At 43.9% G+C, this 25,062-nt stretch overlaps 1 protein-coding gene across 1 annotated transcript in view; it reads right to left on the reverse strand.

The window, feature by feature from the left end:
- Nucleotides 1–333: 333 nt before the first annotated feature.
- Nucleotides 334–25,062, reverse strand: part of LOC120065213 (guanine nucleotide-binding protein G(i) subunit alpha-2-like) — a 94,955-nt gene continuing 70,226 nt past the window's right edge. The window contains exons 2-9 of the mRNA XM_039016012.1: nt 21,901–21,943; nt 17,921–18,062; nt 12,736–12,896; nt 5,638–5,766; nt 3,490–3,619; nt 3,144–3,297; nt 1,426–1,640; nt 334–1,250 (exon numbers count right to left, since the gene is read on the reverse strand). Coding sequence (XP_038871940.1) covers nt 1,450–1,640; nt 3,144–3,297; nt 3,490–3,619; nt 5,638–5,766; nt 12,736–12,896; nt 17,921–18,062; nt 21,901–21,943 — 950 coding nt within the window. The 3' untranslated portion in view covers nt 334–1,250; nt 1,426–1,449. The remainder of the gene's footprint in view (nt 1,251–1,425; nt 1,641–3,143; nt 3,298–3,489; nt 3,620–5,637; nt 5,767–12,735; nt 12,897–17,920; nt 18,063–21,900; nt 21,944–25,062) is intronic.

The raw sequence follows: 25,062 nt of genomic DNA on the forward strand, positions 1-25,062 counted from the left end.
ACGGAAAACTCAAACACTGGAACTACTGCTGCTCATTATCCTATGCATCACGTTCAGTCCCGACAGATTCTATGGTATCCGTTATGTTTGTGTAGATCTCTCCACGAGAGATTACTGTGTGTACTCATGTAGTTCTGCTCAACAATAAAAGTTGTTTTGTCTTTCTTCCTTTCGGCTGCTTTTTTCTCCATTGTGGGATAACGATTTATCATGGTTTTATTACACCAATAGTTCTACCATGCCTTTAATGATCTGGTTTGGTGGAATAAAACTATATGTGTAGTGTTATATGAACAACTTGTCCATTAGTAAAATGTGTAGGAAAACACAAGCAAGTGTGTCAGGTGCTATTTTTATTTAAATTAAATAATCATATAAGGACTTTTAAAACATTTTAATATTTACCAAAATCCCTAACCTATCTCTCAATTAGATTTTGTATTTCCTTATGAACTATTTATTCTTAAGATGGTTTGACGAACATGGAAGAAAAATGTATGCATACAGTCGGTCAAACAGTACTGATAAAAGTATATCTAAGAATCAGTTGTAAACTGAAGTGTAGGAACAAACATATTGCAAAAGACATGTAAATGGTAATATAAAAAAATAACAATGTTAAGTACATATTTTAAATATCAGTTAGAATTTTTGCTATTCTTTCCCCTGGTTGTGAAGCTTTTTTTCATTTTACTTTTTTATATTTTTTTATTTATATTTTCTTAAAGGAATGTTAAAATATTCTGTGCAGATTACAGAGCTAATATATCTTGTGTCATGCAAGAACAATATGCGGTTTGGCTATGAATGAGGAACATATGTAAACATTATTTAAAAAAGCACTTCCTTTTTCGATTCATATTCTCTATTCATGCCTGTGCTTCTTTAAAAAAATATGCCTTATGTGATTAAAAGTTTAATGGAATTTGCACATCAGATTTTGTAAAGTAACATGAAAGCATTTAATAAAAACTTTTCAATTTTCTCCTCTAATAATTGAAAATAAACAAAGAAAAACAAAACAAAAAAGACAATAAATGTTTGATTCATGGTTTTAACCGAAAGAGTTAACAATTACGAGCAACTGGATCAGCAATCATTGAAATTCTGCAAGGCTCTCCGAGTTCTCAGTCTCTTAGGTGTCTTTAAAAAAAAGCAGATAAAAGCAGAAATCGTGGTTGGCCAGTGTAGTCTGTCTTCCCCATCCTTCCTTCTGGTCATCAGAGCTGTTCAAGTAATCTGAAGGAAGACTGAGAAAGGGAAAGGTTAATGTATCCAAGATTCACCTTTAAGTTGCATTCAAAGAACATTAAGTGGTGGTTTCTGTACATTTACGAACAGATATACATCCGTGTGTGTGAGTGTGTAGTCCATGAGCATGTGTTTGTAAAATGTGTGTGCTCTATTCTATGTGTAGCAGCTCACCTTGACTCTTCCTCAGGCTTCGCTCTAGAAGAGACCACAGTCCTTCAGGTTGTTCTTGATGATGACGTCGGTGACGGCGTCAAAGACAAACTGAACGTTCTTGGTGTCGGTGGCTTGGGTGAAGTGGCTGTAGATCTCCTTGGTGTCCTTCTTCTTGTTCAGGTCCTCAAACTTGGTCTGGATGTAGGCCTGTGCCTCTTCAAATGTGTTGGGACCTGGGTATAGGAGAGGAGGTTAAGACAGGAGTGTTGTGCCCATAGAATTTGAAAGGTTGTTCGATTGAGTCATGCAAGGAGAAAACTAGTGTCAGGTGGAGAAGTGGACCTGCTCTACCGAAGGGATTCATGGGGTTTGTGAAGCTACACTATATATACAAAAGTATGGACACCACTTCAAATGAGTGGATTCGGCTATTTCAGTCACACCAGTTGCTGATAGGTGTATAAAATCGAGCACACAGCCATGCAATCTCCATAGACAAACATTGGTAGTAGAATGGCCTTACTGAAGAACTCAGTGACTTTCAACATGGCACCGTCAAAGGATGACACATTTCCAACAAGTCAGTTCATACAATTTCTGCCCTGCTAGAGCTGCCCCAGTCAATTGTAAGTGCTGTTATTGTGAAGTGAAAACGTCTAGGAGCAACACTTCAGCCGCGAAGTGGTAGGCCACACAAACTCACAGAACGGGACCGGTGGGTGCTGAAGCACATAGCGCATAAAAATAATTTGTCCTCGGTTGCAACACTAACTACCAAGTTCCAACTGCCTCTGGAAGCAACGTCAGCACAATAATTGTTAGTTGGGAGCTTGATGAAATGGGTTTCCATGGCCGAGCAGCCGCACACAAGCCTAAGATCACCATGAACAATGCCAAGTGTCAGCTGGAGTGGTGTAAAGCTCGCCGCCATTGGACTCTGGAGCAGTGGAAACGCGTTCTCTGGAGTGATGAATTATGCTTCACCATCTGGCAGTCCGACGGACGAATCGGGTTTGGCGGATGCCAGGAGAACGCTACCCAAATGCATATTGCCCACTGTAAAGTTTGGTGGAGGAGGAATAATGGTCTGGGGCTGTTTTTCATGGTTCGGTCTAGGCCCCTTAGTTCCAGTGGGGGGAAAGCTTAACACTACAACATAAAATGACATACTAGACGATTCTGTGCTTCTAACCTTCTGGCAACAGTTTGGGGAAGGCCCTTTCCTGTTTCATCATGACAATACCGCTGTGCACAAAGTGAGGTCCATACAGAACTGGTTTGTCGAGACCGGTGTGGAAGAACTTGACTGGCCTGCACAGAACCCTGACCAATACTCCATCGAACACCTTTGGGATAAATTGGAACGCCGACTACGAGCCTGGGCTAATCACCCAACATCAGTGCACGACCTGACTAATGCTCTTGTGCCCTAATGGAAGTCCCCGCAGCAATGTTCCAACATCTAGTGGAAAGCTTTCCCAGAAGAGTAGAGACTATTATTGAGGGAAAGGGGGGACCAACTCCATATTAATGCCCATGATTTTTGGTCTGAGATGTTTGATGAGCAGGTGTCCACATACTTTTGGTATTGTAGTGTATACATCTTGCCATTAGATTTCTTCTACTGGTAAAAACTATACCTCCTAGTCTAACATGAGAATGTCAACATACAAACACTGCCAACAACAAGAGAATATGGAAAATTCAGGGGATGCAGAGTTGTGTTATGGTCTTACCAGAGTACTCTGGGAAGCAGATGGTCAGGGGACTGTGGGTGATCTTCTTCTCAAACAAATCCTTCTTGTTGAGGAACAGGATGATGGAGGTCTCTGTGAACCACTTGTTGTTGCAGATGGAGTCAAATAACTTCATGCTCTCGTGCATACGGTTCTATGGAGAGATGGAAAGAGAGAGAGAGCAAGGGAGGGAGGGAATGAAAACAAAACATTATTTAATTCCAGTTGATCCAGACAACTCAAAATGAATGTGAAGCAATTTCCTTTAGAAATAAAATATAATTTAAAGTGATAAGAGAGATCTAGTCAGTGGCACTTAAAGGACAACAGTGTTCTGCCTCCTCACCATCTCCTCATCCTCAGCCAGCACCAGATCATAGGCACTCATGGCCACACAGAAGATGATGGCTGTGACTCCCTCAAAGCAGTGGATCCACTTCTTCCTCTCAGAACGCTGGCCACCCACGTCAAACATCCTGCAGGAACACAAGGAGACAGTTAGGGTCACCCCTTTACTGCCGTTTACTAGTGGTGCTGAATGCCCACCCCCAACCCCAAGATCAACCTCTAGTCTAGCCCTGTCACTCCTTTGATGTGTGCAGATTTGGAATAAGTGGATAGGTGTAAACAATATAGCGCTGGCTCCCCCTCAATTTTTTTACAGGAGCTTCCCCAATGTTGCTTAAACCTATTTGGTCTATTTGGATAGGGAAACACAGGAGGGGATGTTTTCTGCAGGGCCATTCATGACCTCCGTATTGGGATCTAAAATTATACCAAAAACATGTAAGCACCATGATGATTTGACATTCCTGGAGGAGCTCCCACTCTCCATTACCATTAACTCAGGCTGGGCCTGGAGGAGAGGGGAGGCCTGAGGGTATCTCTGTAGTCAGAGCAGCTAGCCTTCCTCTGGGGACCTTCTCTCTCCATGTGCACTGCAGTCAGTCTGCCTCCTCTCAGTCTCTACCGCTCTCTCTCTCTCTCCATCTGTGTCTCTCTTTCTCTCGGTCTCTCTTTTTGTCTCTCTTTGGCTCCATTGGGCAAGACCCTTCACTTGCAGACAATTACATTGGAAGCAACATTCTTTCCGCAATATTAAGCTGATCCACCCCCCAAAAAAAAAAAAAAAAAAAAAAAAAAAAAAAAGACCCTTCACTGCACAGACCCTGGCATTTTGTTGGTATATTGGTACAGTGACATTGCCGTGGTTACGAGGCGCTGAGGGAGGCGATCTGGTAATGTTTGTTTGCTGACACGATTGAGCCATGCAGTACTTTTCATGAGGACATCGACCAACCCACCGACCGGACACGTGGGCGAGATGAGAGGATGCCCACTTCCCAGTTCCAGTCTGGGTTGTGGAACCCATCTGAGATATTTACTAATCACCACCACAAAGGAAGTTGCATTTCAAAACATGGAGAATAATAATAAATACTGAGACCGTGGCATGGAAGTCTGATGTTTGTCAAATAGCAGACAGACTGTCAGTTTAGTTGTTGTACTGTCAGCCCTGATAGAAATTCAGCTGATATTTGTGTGAAGTTCCTATGTAATGGAGTGCTACTATGCTATGTGTTGGCAGGCTGTGTAAGTACAGCTCATTACCACAGGGCTGTAATGTTCAGGGCTGTAATGAGTAGTACTCACCTCAACAGGGCTCTCATCAGCTTTAATATCACTCACTGTAACCTGATTCCATCAGACCAGATAAACACTAGCTAACACTGCTGCAGGGCAGGCAGAGGAACGTTCTGTTATTTGTGTTTGTGTACAAACACACCCAAACACTTGTCTCTGCAGGCAGACCAGACACAGACACAGAGACAGACAGACAGACCAGACCAGACCAGACCAGACCAGACCAGACCAGACCAGACCAGACCAGACCAGACAGCCTTGTGCACGCACAAATGTTTTGATTTCCAGTGTTTTGAAAATCTTGTATCCTGATTCCATTTGGAAGCCTCTATTCCATTTGTGGTGTAAAGGTGGTGGGGGTATTGAGATTTAAACAGGAATTTCCTCAGTGTTTTATAATTAAGACATGGATAGACGACTGAGAAATAGTTCTGTTATCAAGGATAAGGAGTAATTTGACGCATGGATCCAATTTCCACATTCAAATGAACATGGATTTCTGAAGCCACCGCCAGTGAACACGTCAACCAGTCCATCAACCCTCTCACACAACCTTCCCACCATACACACCGAGGCACACACACAAACAGAGAGACAGAGACACACAGAGACAGAGACACACAGAGACACACAGAGACAGAGAACCAGACAGGGTTAGTCAGCTGGAAATTGTCTTTTCAAAGTAACATCCAGACAAAATGGTGCTTTGGAGGAATGAATATCTCTAGCTTCACTCCGAAAGACAGAGAGGAAAGAAGAAACAGAGAGGTTATTTTGCGTTTGGGCAATGGTACGAGCAGGCGGTTCAAAATGAATCACGCACGCACTAGTACGTCAGTGGTCCACTCACTTAAAGTGCAGGTCTTTGAAGGTGAAGTGTGTCTCCACGATGCCGGTGGTCTTGACTCTGGTCCGCAGCACGTCCTGCTGTGTGGGGATGTAGTCTGCTTTGGCTATCCTCTCCAGATCATTCAGGTAGCTGAAAGGGACAACACACACACGTCAGAATACAGATACACACAACTGTCAGATTAAAAACCAGGTGGACCCTCAAAAAGCCTAGGGTCACAGGGTTTCAGTGCTCCAACTCTGCACCACTGGTGTGGCCACGTTGTTAATGGTATTGGTGCTATCTGTTTATTTAACCATCATCAATATAAACTCACCACTAAGTGGATAGAGACCCATCAGTTTCTATTTGCTTGACTATCTGAAGTGCCCAATCTATGGAGGATACAATACACATCAGCACTCAATCTGCCAGGAGATGCCGACAGGCTGACTCAACACATTTACACACACAAATGACAATGGCATTTGATCCCTGTAAAACCATCTGATTGCGCCTGTTGAGAGAGAAAACAATTGTGCTAGTCATAGCGCTGCAGACAGCCAGGGCAACGGGCCCTGTCAGATACTGTCAGCTTCCTCTCATGTGGCGGCAGCCAGAAAGTAATTCAATGTTTTTTAAGGCCTTATATTCATGGCAATAAATCTTTGTTTGGAAACAGCTGTCTGTTAATTTATTTCGCAGCAGCGGCCCGTTACGTTATTTGAATATAGAGGACACTTCCTGGCTGTCTGACACCACTTCCTGGCCCTCTGACGCCTCTATCTGAATGGCTGGGTGGAGACGGGGGATGGGAGGCTGGGACTAGTGGGTGATATGGGCTTCACATTTTGGATCAAATCAATGGCTCAACATTTTAATCACACAGTTATTCTTCTGCCTTACAAAGATGTTCTGGATGGTGTTCCTCGTCACTTTATGGTACCATCAGCCACCGTCATGTTCACCTATCATTGGACTGCAGACTGACACGATTTACCACCCTCACATTCTCAGGTTCCCTCTCTGTGTTTATACCTGCAGAGGTTGAGTTCTAGAGACTGTTCTATAAACAGTGTGCCCTGAGCTGAGGTTTACACAGAAGATTGTACATCAATATTGTGGCACAGCGTTTCATCACAAAACAAAGTGTTGGTGTTCGCTGTAATCCTGCCTAAAACAAGTCTGTACGTATATTAAAAGTGTTCTCCACACACACTCCTTCATCACAAACCAACGTCTCTGATTGAAGGATTCTAATCCCACGCCCCACAGAGAAAGGCCTCCTTTGTTGTGAGGGATTCACATATTGAAACATTGCTTAATATGAGCTTTCGATTTCTAGTATCCAGAGCTTAATTGAATCCTGTGGGCTTACAGTTACAATTTACAAACCCTCCTCCTCCCCCTGTGCCTCCTCCCTCTAGCAATGGTTAAACATTATTGTGGTTATTATCTCTATGCTTTAATTCATTTACTCATGGATTTGGCCTTTGGAGAGGAGGTGAGTTACAGTAGTGGAGCTGTAGGAGTGATTCTAGCCTGCTGAAAGGAGATTGGGCCTCTCCCTGTGCTCTGAGATAGACGACAGTCTGGAGGCTGATATTGTTGAAGCACACAGGAAGTCTAACTACAGTAGTCAAAGTGCTCTGGAGAGGCCTGATGAAATAATGTAAATCCTCATCACCGCCTCCACAACCTCTTGGGGGTCATCACAACAGTACGCTTACCAGAAAGCCAGAGCTTTAATAAGAGCAGGGCGAGTGAGCGAGCGAGGGATTAAAAAGTTATGATTAGACTTGGTAATACAAAAAGGGGGAGAGAGAACAATATCGCTCCCTCTGCTCGTTTAATATTTAGTGGATGCCAGGCAATCATTTTGTGACACACTATCCTGTCGTGCATTTTAGAGCCCATTTCCTTGGCACCATGCAATCTCACCAAGAGGCCTTGTGTCTAATGGACTCGCCTAAGAACAAGTACAACAATCTCCCTCTGTTGCAGGTGGGGATACATGCACAAGTGGTTTTAAAGTCACATAGATGGTGAGTGTATCAGGAATAGTGGAACCATGGGATGTGTTGTGTTTTCTCAAAATTTCCATGTAGAGTGATTGAGGGGCCCTGTGGGCCCCGGTGATAAGGGACTCTAACCTACACCAAGCTACAGCAGCACTGGGGAGAGAGAGCCTTGCAGTATTACTGTGTTTTCATTCATCATTAGACCAACAACTTAGCACTACATTACACTGACGGAGCATTACATTACATTGACTCAGTTAAAGGCCTCAATGTTAATGAGCGGCTCTGTGGAGAGGCTCCAGAGAGAGCTGACAGCCTGCGGCGTGCAGGCCGGCTGTGTTGTGGTCAGACATTAGAAGCATGACTAGACCTAAATGGAAGTGACATGAGACCTGTTGTTGTTGTACATAGAGTAATACTTACAATGGCAGTCACTATAAAGGACTAACCTGGGACAATAGCATAGCCGTACACTGTAGCATCTGTTGACTGGTCGCTGTGAGAACCAGAGCACAGAACCTTGAATCTGGGCGCAGAGATGCATAGCACTGCTGGTTTCAGGGACAGACTCAGAGCTGGGACACCAGGTGAGTGATCTCTCTGGCCAATCAATGACGTCAATCAGGAGCCAGGTAGAGTAGAAAAGAAAAGCAGCAGTACTGCAGACCTCGAGCCAGGATTTGAATAGCCCTGGACTAAAGGCTGCAACCAGGCGTGACATAGTCGGTGCCAACCACAAACTGCCACCAATCCCTTGATACCCCCCCAGTGACTCCCTCATTCAGGCTACATTTTCCTGATGGCTGCCTCATGGCCAGCAGAGAGGGAGAAGGAGGAGGGAAAGAGGGAGTGACTGCATATTTGAGCAGTCACTGTGAAACCACACTGTCCTCCACCCTGACTTCAGAGCTCCCGCTGCTATTCGGTGGCATTTCCATGCTATTTCCACACGCAGCGGGACAGGACAGGACAGCTCTACTAGCGTGGGAGGTGAGCAGGCTGTCCCAATGCAGTCAGACTTTGGACACAGAGAACTACACAGAGGTTACAGAACTAAAACTACATTCAGACCCATCTCCAGAAATATTGTTGGTAAGCTAAATCAAAGGAAAGACATTTTAGAACATCAAATTTAACTATTAAATGAACACTATCAGCAGTTAGAAGATAGCATTTCCTTGTCTGTTTTCACCTCTAATTTGTCTTGGCCATAAAAAAAATCTTACAGGAAAACAACAACATAGAAAACATATTCAGGCTGGGGACCATACAGGTGAATTAAAAACCGCTCTTTAAACAAGCGTAAGTCATCTGTTTGTAAACAACATGTTGGTTGTTTCTTAACTCCCATCATCAAAGTGGATTGATTCAATCTATTATCTCAGGAACTGGTCCTCTCTTCAGAAATTGATTCGGGGGAAATTAGGTTTGTGAAAATTCCTGGAAGTTCAGAGTCAGACTAACCCCCATTAATAAACCAATTGGTTTCTAAACAAAGCGATAACACATAGCGCATGCAGCCTTGATCTCTTAATCCCCTTAAGATATAGATGGGAGACCGAGGGGGGACAGGAGGAGGGAATTTTGTAGTAACTGTGGTGTGAAGCCATTAGAATCAGAGCCTGCTGATCTAGTGTGATGCTGCTGCTTCCCCAAAACTACCCCTGATTGCTTTGCCCCAGATTCAGAAGGTAAATCCAGTAAAATCACAGCCCAGCCTACTTCAATAGAACCCATTAAGGTTTGTGATCTAGGAGGGGCACATGGAGAGTGGCTGAGCTAATGGTACTATGGCATTGAGGAATACACCACATCAGTCAATGCCTTTATCAATAAGTGTATCGAGGACGTTGCCCCAACAGTGACCGTACGTACATAACCCAACCAGAAGCCAATGATTACAGGCAACATTCGCACTGAGCTAAAGGGTAGAGCTGCCGCTTTCAAGGTGCGGGACTCTAACCCGGAAGCTTATAAGAAATCATGCTATGCCCTCTGACGAACCATCAAACAGGCAAAGCGCCAATACAGGACTAAGATTTAATCGTACTACACCGGCTCCGATGCTCGTCGGATGTAGCAGGGCCTGCAAACTATTACAGACTACAAAGGGAAGCACAGCCGCGAGCTGCCCAGTGACATGATCCTACCAGACGAGCTAAATCACTTCTATGCTAGCGTCCAGGCAAGTAACACTGAAACATGCATGAGAGCATCAGCTGTTCCGGACGACTGTGTGATCAAACTCTCAGTAGTCGACGTGAGTAAGACCTTTAAACAGGTCAACATTCACAAGGTCGCTGGGCCAGACGGATTACCAGGACATGTGCTCCGGGCATGTGCTGACCAACTGGCAGGTGTCTTCATTGACATTTTCAACATGTCCCTGATTGAGTCTGTAATACCAACATGCTTCAAGCAGACCACCATAGTCCCTGTGCCCAAGAGCACTAAGCACTAAGGTAACCTTCCAACATGACTACAGACCCTTAGCACTCACGTCCGTAGCCATGAAGTCCTTTGAAAGGCTGGCAATGGCCCACATTACAACCATTATCCCAGAAACCCACTAAACTCACTAATTTGCATACCGCTCAAACAGATCCACAGATGATGCAATCTCTATTGCACTGCACATTGCCCTTTCCTACCTGGACAAAAGGAACACCTACGTGAGAATGCTATTCATTGACTACAGCTCAGAGTTCAACACCATAGTGCCCTCAAAGCCTCTGACCACAAGGCACTACAGAGGGTAGTGCGTACAGCCCGGTACATCATTGGGGCTAAGCTTCCTGCCATCCAGGACCTCTACACCAGGCGGTGTCAGAGGAAGGCCCTAAAAATTGTCAAAGACAAAAGGCCAAAAGGCTTCTCAACAGCTTTTACCTCTGAGCCATAAGACTCCAGAACGGGTAATCAAATGGCTACCTGGACTATTTGCATTACGCTGCTGCTACTCTGTTCAACTATGCATAGTCACTTTAACTATACATTCATGTACATACAGTTGAAGTCGGAAGTTTACATACACTTAGGCTGGAGTCATTAAAACTTGTTTTTCAACCACTCCACAAATTTCTTGTTAACAAACTATAGTTTTGGCAAGTCGGTTAGGACATCTACTTTGTGCATGACACAAGTCATTTTTCCAACAATTGTTTACAGACAGATTATTTCACTTATAATTCACTGTATCACAATTCCAGTGGGTCAGAAATTTGCATACACTAAGTTGACTGTGCCTTTAAAGCTTGGACAATTCCATAAAATTATGTCATGGCTTTAGAAGCTTCTGATAGGCTAATTGACATCATTTGAGTCAATTGGAAGTGTACCTGTGGATGTATTTCAAGGCCTACCTTCAAACTCAGTGCCTCTTTGCTTGACATCATGGGAAAATCAAAAGAAATCAGCCAAATAAAATTGTAGACCTCCACAAGTCTGGTTCATCCTTGGGAGCAATTTCCAAACGCCTGAAGGTACCACGTTCATCTGTACAAACAATAGTACGCAAGTATAAACCCCATGGGACCACGCAGCCGTCATATCGCTCAGGAAAGAGATGTGTTCTGTCTCCTAGAGAAGAACGTACTTTGGTGCGAAAAGTGCAAATCAATCCCAGAACAGCAGTAAAGGACCTTGTGAAGATTCTGGAGGAAACAGGTACAAAAGTATCTATATCCACAGTAAAACGAGTCCTATATCGACATAAGCCGAAAGGCCACTCAGCAAGGAAGAAGACACTGCTCCAAAACCCGCCATCAAAAAGCCAGACTACGGTTTGCAACTGCACATGGGGACAAAGATCGTACTTTTTGGAGAAATGTCCTCTGGTCTGATGAAACAAAAATAGAACTGTTTGGCCATAATGACCATTGTTATGGTTGGAGGAAAAAGGGGGAGGCTTGCAAGCCGAAGAACACCATCCCAACCATGAAGCACGGGGGTGGCAGCATCATGTTGTGGGGGTGCTTTGCTGCAGGAGGGACTGGTGCACTTCAGAAAATAGATGGCATTATGAGGAAGTAAAATTATGTTAAGACATCAGTCAGGAAGTTAAAGCTTGGTTGCAAATGGGTCATCCAAATGGACAATGACCCCAAGCATACTTCCAAAGTTGTGGCAAAATGGCTTAAGGACAACAAAGTCAAGGCATTGGAGTGGCCATCACAAAGCCCTGACCTCAATCCCATAGAAAATTTGTGGGCAGAACTGAAAAAGCGTGTGCGAGCAAGGAGGCCTACAAACCTAACTCAGTTACACCAGCTCTGTCAGGAAGAATGGGCCAAAATTCCCCCAACTTATTGTGGGAAGCTTGTGGAAGGCTACCCGAAAAGTTTGACCCAAGTTAAACAGTTTAAAGGCAATGCTACCAAATACTAATTGAGTGTATGTAAACTTCTGACCCACTGGGAATGTGATGAAAGAAATAAAAGCTGAAATAAATAATTATTTCTACTATCATTCTGACATTTCACATTCTTAAAATAAAGTGGTGATCCTAACTGACCTAAGACAGGGAATTTTTACTTGGATTAAATGTCAGGAATTGTGAAAAACTGAGTTTAAGTGTATTTGTCTAAGGTGTATGTAAACTTCCGACTTCATCTGTAATCCCTCAATTAGCCCGACTAACCGGTGCCCCCTTACATTGACTCTGTACCGGTACCACCTGAAAATATAGCCTCGCTAATGTTATTTTAACTATCATTTATCTTTAAAAAAAATCTTTAGCTATCTTTTGTTTACCTAATACCTTTTTTTACTTAAAAATTGCACTGTTGGTTAGGGCTTGTAAGTAAGCATTTCACTGTAAGGTCTACACCTAAGTATTCAGCGCACCTGACAAATAAACTTTGATTTGATGGTCTTCCAAAAGTTCCATTCTTACAGGTGTTTATGTTTTTGTAGTTTCCCAAAAATGTTTTAAAAGTTAGAAATCACACATCAAAATTGCATATCTTGCATATATTTGGGTACAGCCTTACAGGTACTACATGGTAACATGGAGAAGAGGAGGACCATGACAAAGTAGACTATGAGCCTGGCAGAGGTACGTAGCCAAGTGGGCAGAGTGGTGTTGGTCGTTACTCACTAGGCAGCCGAGTCGTTGAGCTGGTACTCGCGGGCGCGCGTAAAGCAGCCCTGCACCCCTCCGTCGCCCCACAGCCTCTGCATGGCGTTCGATAGGTCGTCTGGCAGGATGCCCTGCTCCTCAGCAGCCCCTGAGAGGGCAAACAGCTGGCGGGCATCATCCTGGAGGCGACACAGACACACACAGGGTTAGGAATGAGTCAGACCAAGTGGAACAGACAAGAGACCTTAACTAATCAACGTTAACAAACTTGGCCATGGTAAAGCAGACAGTAATAGATCAGGTCTCAACAAGGTCAATTAGACTGGAGGACACAATTAGACAGTCTGCACTACAAACAGAAGAACCATTAAACACAGTAATCATACCTATCCACTGGAGACTGTCCTCACTCTTTCTCAGAGCTCTGTGTGTGCGCGTGTGTGTCTGTGTGTGTTCGAGCCAGCCATACAGGTGACTCATCATTCAGAGTAGCCACAGGGGAGCACCCCAGGGCACAGCATCCCTCTGGAAGGGTCCATGAGAACAGGATAACTGAGGTAATTATACCTGTAGACACAGGCAGGTTTCCGCCAGGTCTCAGCCCTGACTTACACACAGAATGTGGTGTAGGGCTTTCCCCTAGCATGGTCCCACGCTGACTTACGCAAGTATGTACACACAAACACACAGAACATGAAAAGGGCCGATTACACAGCTCCCACATCGGCTTAGTGCACTGCCCACAAAACCCTCTTGACCATCCCTCCATGCATCAATGTTTTGCAGGAAAAAGATGGACAAACTCCTAAAGCTGCATTGACTGAGAAGAGACATGCTGGCCTAAGTTCCATACAGCTGGTTAACCTGTGTCTGCCCAGTCCACCCCCAGTCTAACCCAGTCTAACCCAGTCCAGCCCATGAACTGGTTAATACAGTGGGGCAAAAAAGTATTTAGTCAGCCACCAATTGTGCAAGTTCTCCCACTTAAAAAGATGAGAGAGGCCTGTAATTTTCATCATAGGTACACTTCAACTAGGACAGACAAAATTAGAAAAAGAAATCCAGAAAATCACATTGTAGGATTTTTAATGAATTTATTTGCAAATTATGGTGGAAAATAAGTATTTGGTCACCTACAAACAAGCAAGATTTCTGGCTCTCACAGACCTGTAACTTCTTCTTTAAGAGGCTCCTCTGTCCTCCACTCGTTACCTGTATTAATGGCACCTGTTTGAACTTGTTATCAGTATAAAATACACCTGTCCACAACCTTAAACAGTCACACTCCAAACTCCACTATGGCCAAGACCAAAGAGCTGTCAAAGGACACCAGAAACAGAATTGTAGACCTGCACCAGGCTGGGAAGACTGAATCTGCAATAGGTAAGCAGCTTGGTTTGAAGAAATCAACTGTGGGAGCAATTATTAGGAAATGGAAGACATACAAGACCACCGATAATCTCCCTCGATCTGGGGCTCCACGCAAGATCTCACCCCGTGGGGTCAAAATGATCACAAGAATGGTGAGAAAAAATCCCAGAACCACACGGGGGGACCTAGTGAATGACCTGCAGAGAGCTGGGACCAAAGTAACAAAGCCTACCATCAGTAACACACTACGCCGCCAGGTACTCAAATCCTGCAGTGCCAGATGTGTCCCCCTGCTTAAGCCAGTACATGTCCAGGCCCGTCTGAAGTTTGCTAGAGAGCATTTGGATGATCCAGAAGAAGATTGGGAGAATGTCATATGGTCAGATGAAACCAAAATATAACTTTTTGGTAAAAACTCAAGTCGTCGTGTTTGGAGGACAAAGAATGCTGCGTTGCATCCAAAGAACACCATACCTACTGTGAAGCATGGGGGTGGAAACATCATGCTTTGGGGCTGTTTTTCTGCAAAGGGACCAGGACGACTGATCCGTGTAAAGGAAAGAATGAATGGGGCCATGTATCGTGAGATTTGGAGTGAAAACCTCCTTCCATCAGCAATGGCATTGAAGATGAAACGTGGCTGGGTCTTTCAGCATGACAATGATCCCAAACACACCGCCCGGGCAACGAAGGAGTGGCTTCGTAAGAAGCATTTCAAGGTCCTGGAGTGGCCTAGCCAGTCTCCAGATCTCAACCCCTAGGAAAATCTTTGGAGGGAGTTGAAAGTCCGTGGTGCCCAGCAACAGCCCCAAAACATCACTGCTCTAGAGGAGATCTGCATGGAGGAATGGGCCAAAATACCAGCAACAGTGTGTGAAAACCTTGTGAAGACATACAGAAAACGTTTGACCTCTGTCATTGCCAACAAAGGGTATATAACAAAGTATTGAGATAAACTTTTGTTATTGACCAAATACTTATTTTCCACCATAATTTGCAAATAAATTCATTAAAAATCCTACAATGTGTTTTTCTGGAATTTTTTTCTTCTCATTTTGTCTGTCATAGTTGAACTGTACCTATGATGAAAATTACAGGCCTCTCTCATCTTTTTAAGTGGGAGACCTTGCACAATTGGTGCTGACTAAATACTTTTTTGCCCCACTGTAAGTGATGGAGGGAGTTCTAAGAGGAATCAAAACAAATACACCAGGTGATCAAGGCCTCTTTAAAGTTGCTCACAGGAATAGAGTGTGTACTTGAGTGAGTGTATTGTGTGGTAATTAAAGTCTGTGATAAACAGACTAGTTTTATGGCGACTGAAGGAGGATGTTCTGTATCGTGTCAAGACTATGACACCTGAGCCCACCCCCTCCCTTCAAGAGCCCTTAAGGTGTGCACAATAAGAGAGAACAGTATGGTTTTTATAGGTGGCAAATTTAAATTCCCTGGTTTTCCAGTAATCCTGGTTGGAGGATTACGGTTTTCTGGCTTCTTCCCTTCTGATTGCGGAAATCCTCCAAACCGGATTTCTGGAAAACCTGGGATTTTTTTGAAAAGTGACCGGAATTTCGCAACAGTGTGTAAAATGAAAACTAGGGCAGATCTCTGTTGTTACATTTAGTCAAATACTTTAAACAGCCAATCTACAGAACATGTGTCACGGCCGTTTAATGGAGTGAACCAAGGCGCAGCGTTTTGAGCGTACATACTTGTTTAATATAAGAATTCGCCACCAAAACAATAAAACATCAAATGAACACGTGAAGCCAACGTAGTGCTCACAGGCAACTGAACATGGACAACTACCCACCAAACCAATATGGAAAATGGCAACCTAAATAGGCTCCCCAATCAGAGACAACGATAAACAGCTGTCTCTGATTGGGAACCCACTCAGGCCACCATAAACTTACAACCCCTAGACAATACAAAATCCCCATAGATAACAAAAACCCTAGACAAGACAAAAACCCCTAGACAAGACAAAAACCCCTAGACAATACAAAAACTAAACAAACCACCCCTTGTCACACCCTGACCTAACCAAATAATAAAGAAAGCAAATATAACTAAAGTCAGGGCGTGACAACATGTAATAAACTAAACTATCAGGCCAAGAGAATAAGACACCAGTACATTTTGAGTAGCACTCCCTCTTACAGTCTTACCCCTGGGGAGCTGCTTTGTAAAGGAAGTTATCATGGCTGAGTTAGACGCTGCAGCAGTGAATACACCTGATAGATATACTGCAGTGGGGGACTATAGAGGGAGCCCTGCCCCCTTCAGCACTACACAGTCACTGGGAGTGTATTAGATGAGCAAGCTGTAGTGTGTGTGTGTACAGATTGGTCTGAGACAGGAATAAGCCGACAGCCCATTCCTACTTCATCATTATTAACACCTAAATTACTTAACAAAAGGCCTATCTCAATAGGCATGGGTGCTGTACATTGGTAGTGAATGAGATGCATTAGTCCCATAGAATGTAAATCACTTTATCAACCACCATGTATAAAGACAGAACAACTATTCATCTAAATGAAATAAAAAGGTAAGGCCGGCGAGGTCTAACACTTTACTATGATAAATCCAAATCTACGCTTCACAAAGCAATCTTAAGCAACATCCCTCACTCCAGATATTGGGACAGTTCATCAGTCACATGCTAGGTATACGAGTGAGTGTTTCCTCTGCAAGCTTCCTTGTCTCCAGAGCCATATATCTAAATACATGGCTCTGCTTAGAGCTAGTAGAGCAGCATAATCCACAAAGCCCATTGTTGGAGAATGTAGCCTGTCTTACAGTGTACAACATTATCATTCTGAATTCCTTATGTCAATCAGGTTAGGTTATAATATATAACACTGGATTAGTTTCACCGCTGTGAAGTTTTGATTTCTGTTTTTTTAATAATTTTGAGAGACACCGACAGACCTGCAGAGATTTGTAGCAGGAATATGTCTTGCAGAGCTAGTTACCTCCAATAAACCAACTGTGACATACACAGCAGGAGAACACTCTTCCCTCTCCATACCTCCTCTGCACAGGAAAGTAACACTGGCAAGTAGTACAAAATTAGGTCTTTATCTCAACACTTGATCAAATCCAAAATTGGACTTGGTCGAGAGAGTGAGCAGATTGCTCACTTAATAATACTTCTGTTAGGTTGGTAATATAAAGAACAGGAAAATATTTCATAAGATTCCTATTTGCATAGAGAGGAACTGTAAATCCTGTTTGGGAGAGACATGGGGGGCATGACTATAATTGGCTCTTACTAAGAACACATGGATAGTTTTTTATTGTTGTGTCATATCTCTCAGTAGTTCCCACTGGGCAGACAGGCAGCTTAGCTCTGCAGTGGTCCCCCTAGTCTACTGACACACATGGGCAGCAGGACTGAGTACACATGGCACATCACTGTATGGCACTCACTCCACCTCATACAAGGTCGGGGAGGCTATACTACTCGAAACTCTAAACTGTCTGGAGGCTATTGTCACGTAGCACTTCAGGAAGAAGAGATCATAGATCATAGATCATTTCCCCCGTCTCACTTCAGACAGATTAGAGCTGGACTAGAGAAGAGGGATAAAGTGGAGAAGTCTGTTTTGTGAGAAGAGTGGGAGCGGTTCAAGGGCTGGTTGGCTTTTGGAGCAGCAGTGGGGTGTATGCAGAGAGAACAGTGGCTGCTCAGGTGGATGCACTGTGTGTGTGTGTGTGTGTGTGTGTGTGTGTGTGTGTGTGTGTGTGTGTGTGTGTGTGTGTGTGTGTGTGTGTGTGTGTGTGTGTGTGTGTGTGTGTGTGTGTGTGTGTGTGTGTGTCTTACCGCTCGAGCGGCCTCTTCGTAGTCGATCTTGAGGTTAGCCATTGCCTTGATGATGGCCATGATTGACTGGATGGTGTTGCTGTAGACCACAGCTCTGTACTGTTTACACTCTTCTTCTGAGTAGCCATCCTCATGGATGATCCTGACAGACACAGGAGAGAGAGAGTCGGAAGGGTCATTTAAACAGGAGGGAGAGAGGAGGTGGGTCATTTAAACAGGAGGAAGAGAGGAGGTGGGTCATTTAAACAGGAGGACGAGAGGAGGTGGGTCATTTAAACAGGAGGGAGAGAGGAGGTGGGTCATTTAAACAGGAGGGAGAGAGGGGTGGGTCATGCAATCTCCATAGCCAAGTATCGGCTGGAGTGTGTGGAAGAACTTGACTGGCCTGCACAGAGCCCTGACCTCAACCCCAACGAACACCTTTGGGATGAATTGGAATGCCGACTGCGAGCCAGGCCTAATCGCCCATCATCAGTGCCTGACCTCACTAATGCTCAGGGGCAGAACAGCAGATTTTTACCTTCTCAGTTCGGGGATTCAAGCTTGCAACCTTTCGGTTACTAGTCCAACGCTCTAACCACTAGGCTATCTGACGCCCCATGAGCCCACAAAGTGTTTTTTCTCAATTACAATTCAGCGGAGACAACACACCAAAGAGCCACGCTGGCTGGGGAGGTTGGAGGTGAACCAGGGAGACTTATTTGTTTAAAGTCATGTTCAATTTCCCCAAAATGTAAAATAACTAGATTTCATGTCGAAACAGACATTTTCCTAGATGAGACCAGATGAGACTGCAAATTCATAATGGTAATAGTCAAGAAGAACCACGGCAGAATTAATTTTAATTCTGAAATCTAAGTTAAATTTAGAAATTCCGAGCAAATCATGATGAAGCCTTTTCCTTGTTAGTGGAGCCCTAAAGTTATTTATACTAAAGGCAATTATACAGAACAAAAATATAAAACGCAACATGCAACAATTTTACTGATTTAAAGTTCATAAGAGGAAATCAATCAACTGAAATTAATTAATTAGGCCATAATTTATGGATTTCACATGACTGGGCAGGGGCGCAGCCATCGGTGGGTCTGGGAGGGCATAGGCCCACCCACTTCTGAGCGAGGCACACCCACTGGGGAGCCAGGCCCAGCCAATCAGAATCTTTCCCCCCCCCCACAAAAGGGGGTTACTACAGTCAGACGATCCCGCAAGTGAAGAAGCCGGATGTGGAGGTCCTGGGCTGGCGTGGTTACCCGTGGTCTGCGGTTGTAAGGCCGGTTGGACGTATTGACAAATTCTCTAAAAAGATGTTAGAGGTGGCTTATGGTAGAGACATGAACATTAAATTCTCTGGCAACAGCTCTGGTGGACGTTCCTGCAGTCAGCATGCCAATTGCATGCACCCTTAAAAAACTTGAGACATCTGTGGCATTGTATTGTGTGACAAAAACTACACATTTTAGAGGGGCCTTTTATTGTCCCCAACACAAGGTGCACCTGTGTAATGATCATGCCGTTTAATCAGCTTCTTGATATGCCACACCTGTCAGGTGGATGGGTTATCTTGGCAAAGGAGAAATGCTCACTGACAGGGATGTAAACATATGTGTGCACAAAATTGGAGCGAATGGGATGTTTTATGTCAGCTGGAACATTGTGTTCATCTTCAAATAATATTTTTATCTTCAAATAATATTTTTGCAGGAATCTCCATGCGAATGATTTTGCCGAAGATTGTATCTCTGAAACATTGTGTTCCAGCTGGAACAAGTGTTGGTCCAATGAAACATTGGACTAACACTTTACATGTTGTGTTTATATTTTTGTTCAGTATAATACAATCATTTTCAAGTCAAAACAAGTTACTGGCTAATGGGTGACGGAGAAAGAGATTTCATCATCAGGATGGTTTTGACAGTGTTTCGCCCATTTATTACAGGGGTGTGTGTGGTGTGTGTGTTATTAATCCAGTGTGAAATGGTTTAATAGCGTCAGTTGAAGTGATCTGTGTAAGTGGATGAAAAAGAGATTGAAAGCATGGCACGACGAGAATGTGGAGGAATAATTCAACCATTGAAGAGTGTGTGTGTGTGTGTGTGTGTGTGTGTGTGTGTGTGTGTGTGTGTGTGTGTGTGTGTGTGTGTGTGTGTGTGTGTGTGTGTGTGTGTGTGTGTGTGTGCGTGTGCGTGTGCGTGTGTGTGTGTGTGTGAATATATAAAGGATAATTGTGTGTGCTTGCATTGATGTGTATGTGGGGGGTAGGTGTGTGTGTGTTTTGGTATTTACAGGCAGTAACGTCTGTGTTTGTCATCAAGAATGTCTGTGAGAGGGATTGAGGGTTTAAGTGTATGTGTGTTTTCATTTGTGAGATTGAGCAGCGGGGTTATACAGAGACAACAGTGCCTCCAGAGCCAAGGTGCTCATAACCATCAGCTTTAGTCCTACAGATTTACCCCAGCGCTCCTGAAAAAACTGCATGGTTCAAGAACAGGTGAAGTAGGTGTTATAATACACCCAGCCAGAGGCCACACAAAACAGGGGCGTGTGGCTGGCTGGATGTTCAGATGCACAGGGCACCAACCAGTAACTAACCTATTCCATGTGCTTTCCAGTTTGTGCATAAATGTTTGGCATGACAAACATGACAAAAGAGTAATGTGCTACAGAACATACAGGTCCAGATCTGCTACCAGGTTAATAACCTGTATCTTCTCTATATGTTCCAAATGATCCAGCGTGGCTAGTAGGAAGCATCCTGTACAGCGTAGACTTAAGATAACTGTATACTCTATTGTCAGAGTAGCTCCTTGGAATATGAGCTAGCAGGGAAGGAGTCAATGCATTAATCATGGTGAGAAAAACTCCTCTGTTCCATACCTTTTTATCAGTGTGTGGGTGTGTGTGTGTGTGTGTGTGTGTGTGTGTGTGTGTGTGTGTGTGTGTGTGTGTGTGTGTGTGTGTGTGTGTGTGTGTGTGTGTGTGTGTGTGGCTGCCCATTCCCGGGGAGACCTCAAACCCATTATCTAACAGTTGAGAAAGAAACAGGCTTACGACTGTAAGTATAGGAAGTAGTATGCACTTTATAGATCAAATCAAATCTTATGTCACATGCTTCGTAAACAACAGGTGTAGACTAACAGTGAAATTCTTACTTACGGGCCCTTCCCAACAATGCAGAGAAAAAAATTATAACATGAGAAATAAATACACAATGAGTAACAATAACTTGGCTATTTACATGGGGTACCAGTACAGAGTCAATGTGCAGGGGTATGAGGTAATTGAGGTAGATATGTACATATAGGTAGGAGTAAAGTGACTAGGTAACAGATGGATAATAACCAGGAGCAGCAGCGTATGTGAGTCAAAAAAGTTAGTGCAAGATGGGTCAATGCAGATAGGGTTCCGCAATAGGCAGCCCGCAGGCCGAATGATTGGATTTGGCCCCCCAAGTTTTCGGAGATTGTTCGGGGAGGAGACATTGAAGACTGTAAAATGACCAGGAAATCAGCTCAAAGTGATTTTAAATTAGAAAATCTATTCCCAAGTATTCACATGCATAGATAAAGAGGCATACGTGATCGTATCCCAATGTAATCAAGGTTTTAAATTATTATGTTTTTGTCAAATACTATATCTGTTTGGGCTTCTTGTGGTCAATTTGCAGTGTAAAAATTATTTATAATTATGTTCCGGCCCCACTATCATCCACTGAAGAATAAAATTGGCTGAATGTAATTGGGGACACCTTGTATAGATTATAGCATGAGAAAGGATATGTAGAGGATTCTGGGTATCTAGTTTAAGAATGTACTGTCCCTGTCTGCTTGTGTTGACAATGACATCAGAGTCAGGTTGTGATATTGGGTTAATTGCTCATGCTTGACGGGAACAGCAGCAAAAAAAAACAATGAGGAGCCAGCCAGCCAGCCAGACAGCCAGACAGCCAGACAGCCAGCCAGGCATGGAGCTCTACTTACTTCATCTGTTTCACAATAGTGCTCTTCCCTGACTCTCCAGCACCTGCACAAAGAACAAAAACAGCCAGAGGTTAAAAATACACTCCCGTTAGTGGAGAAATCTAAACAGGCAGCAAGCACATCTAAACCCCCTCCTCTTCCTCAGGCCTTAACGCTGACATGCATCTCTCCCTCTCCTTCCTTTCTCTGAGTTAATCTGTCTCTTTTCATATTCCTTCCAGTCGCTCCCTATCCAGTTACAGCCTAACAGTCATGTCAATCTATAGTAGTGCATAATATAAACGGTAGTATTGTTATGCCTCGAGGCCCCCTCTCCACTCAGTGGGTGCCTCACTCTGTCTCATAGGGTTTCACAGAGTATCCTATACCCAATAACTCCTGCGTCAACAGCACGACCTGTGTGTTAACTTCAGAGGAAGCCGTCGTATTGTAACCCTCCCTCTCCACAGCCGCTGAGACAAGGCACTTAATCATCATTAGCGTTAAATTAAAACGTCGGAGTACTTTCACAAACAGGATATGGGCCTGTTCTTTCAGATGACGTCATGTTGCTTGTTTCATGTTCAGGGTCCATAAGAAACTCATTGGGCTATTTTCCACTACTGTACTGTAATGTTAAGTAGTTAGCTGTCTGGATTAGAGGACAGCAGCACTGAGTAGTTAACTAATCACACAGCGCTAAATGACCCGCAGTCCACCACTAGGGTCATGGTCACTCTGACCCAACAACACTCACTGTTTATATGCAGTGTATGTCTATGTGTCAGATCGCACGTTACCCAACAGTAACCATAATCTTCCACCAACAAAACAAGCCACTGACATTCTACATTCCATCACAACAGTGATGTGAGTACAGAGCAGACACACAGTCAGACTGGGTGAATTCTCTCCATTTAAAACCTCCTTATAGTCCCCATGCTAACCGGCCAATCTAAGAGACACATCCTCTGCTCCGTTACGCATTCTAAAGAGGCCACTCTCTCAGCTCCCAACAGTTAGCAAGTCATCCTGCACTGATCTGCTCCAGTATGTGGGCTGAGTTGATAAGCTGAAGTAAAGAAAAAGGAGGAGAAATGGAGGAGGCATCTCAGGCTCCAAGCCTTGAGCGAGAATTGAAATTGTAATTGTATTCCTAACTGAACACAGAGGGAAGTAACTCAGAGACACAGTGGAAAGTGTGTGTGTATATACATGTTTAGGCACTTGCCCATTGTGTGTGTACACTCTATACTGATTAATATGTGTATTTTCTCAAGTGCATGGTGGGGTGTCTGTCCATTGGTTGCTTGCTTTTTATGTCACAATATCAGGGTTCAGATCTGCAAACTGTATTGTTAGGGGATCTGAAAAACCACGATCAGTCAATGGGAAATATCTTTATACTCTTGGGTCAAGTATTTCTTTTTAGGGCGATATCGTCAGAAATGTTACGAATAGGGAGGTTCAGGACCCTCATAACACATCATAGTAAAATGGAGGGATGTATTGCAAAAGGAAATAGCAAAATGGCATTATACTGGGAAAGATGGGTTCATCTGTGGACATCAGAGGGTTGTCGTTAAGATCAGAATGAATGGTGTATTGGCCGCAGTGGGTGAAAATCCAGAACTTGAAGGGGAAATTATGAATATGTCAATTCTTTAACTACAGATACTGTAGATGTGAGCCAAAATAGCTGTAAGTAGCAGTAGAAGAATTGTTGTCTGTTAGTTTACTCCAATCTGGGTAGGGGTGGTAGGGTAACGGGATTTTTTTTTTTGAAAAATAAATGAGAAATTATGCAAACAATTACAATCGATCTGCAACATTAAAGCTGAGCTAACCCCCCCCCCCCCCCCCCCACACACACACACACACACACACACACACACACACGGTGGTCCTGAACCATTCCCCTGCATTAATAATGTACGGACGCATGTGCAGGCGAGCCAGCACTGCACTGAAGAACTTGAATATTTAATGTACCTGCTAACCTGCAAAAGACCGCTATGATGTTCACAGCACATAGTTGCATGCACACATGCAGTTGAGTCATACACAGGCATGCGTGCAAGCACATAATGTACACACATAAACAAAATAATACATTAGACTAGTGCAAACACACACACTCAACCAAAGTAATTTGTGCTACATTGTAAGCCACATAAACCTATGCAAGCCTTGTGCTATCTGATTGTTCAACTAGAACAGGTCTTTTGAATGGTAAAATGTAATAGAATTCAATTGCATTAAATCCAACAAATTCAAGTGTGGGCTTCTATCAGCACGGACTCTCAGAGCTGTGTTATGGCTGTTGTTGAAGACTGGCCTGCAGATATCACTGCTCTACCCATCTCTCTCTCTCCCCCCTCTCCCTCCCCCTCTATCTCACCAGATGGAGGAATGCCAGGGACAGCCCCAATAGTGGACTACTCCCTCTCTCTAACACAACAAACAGCCTTAATCCCATTCCGACTATATTCACTTTCACTCTACAAAGAGGAAACAATCTGAGCCTGGGTTCTGACCGCCTCTTTTCAACACAGCAGCCTTTGAATGAAAGTGATATGGTGGCTGGCTGGTCGTTGAGCAGATTAAAGCTGTGCAGAGGGAAACTATTATGAGGAGGATGTTTAGTCTTCCTGCCTGACAGAGGAACTCAGATTGGAGGATGAGTGTGAGTGGATATAGGGCCATTGAGAGCGTCCCTCCACTGTAATAAAAGCATGATGACAGTAGCACAGACACACACACTGTATCCCCCATATGGTGCTTCCACAGCCCAGAATCCTTCATGACACAGCGTGGAAACTCTCCCTGCAGGGCAGCACAATTGTTCACTGTGTGCTGAGTGTAAGACTGGGAGTGTGTGTGTGTTGGGGGGGGGGGGGGGGGTACATCGCTTGACCTCACATACTGACAAGGAAAACCTCCTATGGTGTGAGATTGAGAGGTACTGTATCACTATAAACAGTCCATTCATCCACTGCTCTAATGAAGATTTTCAAGAGCTAGGGGAGCTGACACACATGTAGGGTTTCTGAACCGCAGGGGAACAAACACCTAACCGGAGGTGACAGCATTCCCTCCACTGTAATACTGAAGGTGTAAACTTGGCAGTAGAAAACCTGAACAGTATATTTGACCTCTCAGCTTCCCTATCAAACCTAAAGA

The sequence above is a fragment of the Salvelinus namaycush genome, chromosome 20 (assembly GCF_016432855.1).
Source record: "Salvelinus namaycush isolate Seneca chromosome 20, SaNama_1.0, whole genome shotgun sequence".
Taxonomy (NCBI): Eukaryota; Metazoa; Chordata; class Actinopteri; order Salmoniformes; family Salmonidae; genus Salvelinus; species Salvelinus namaycush.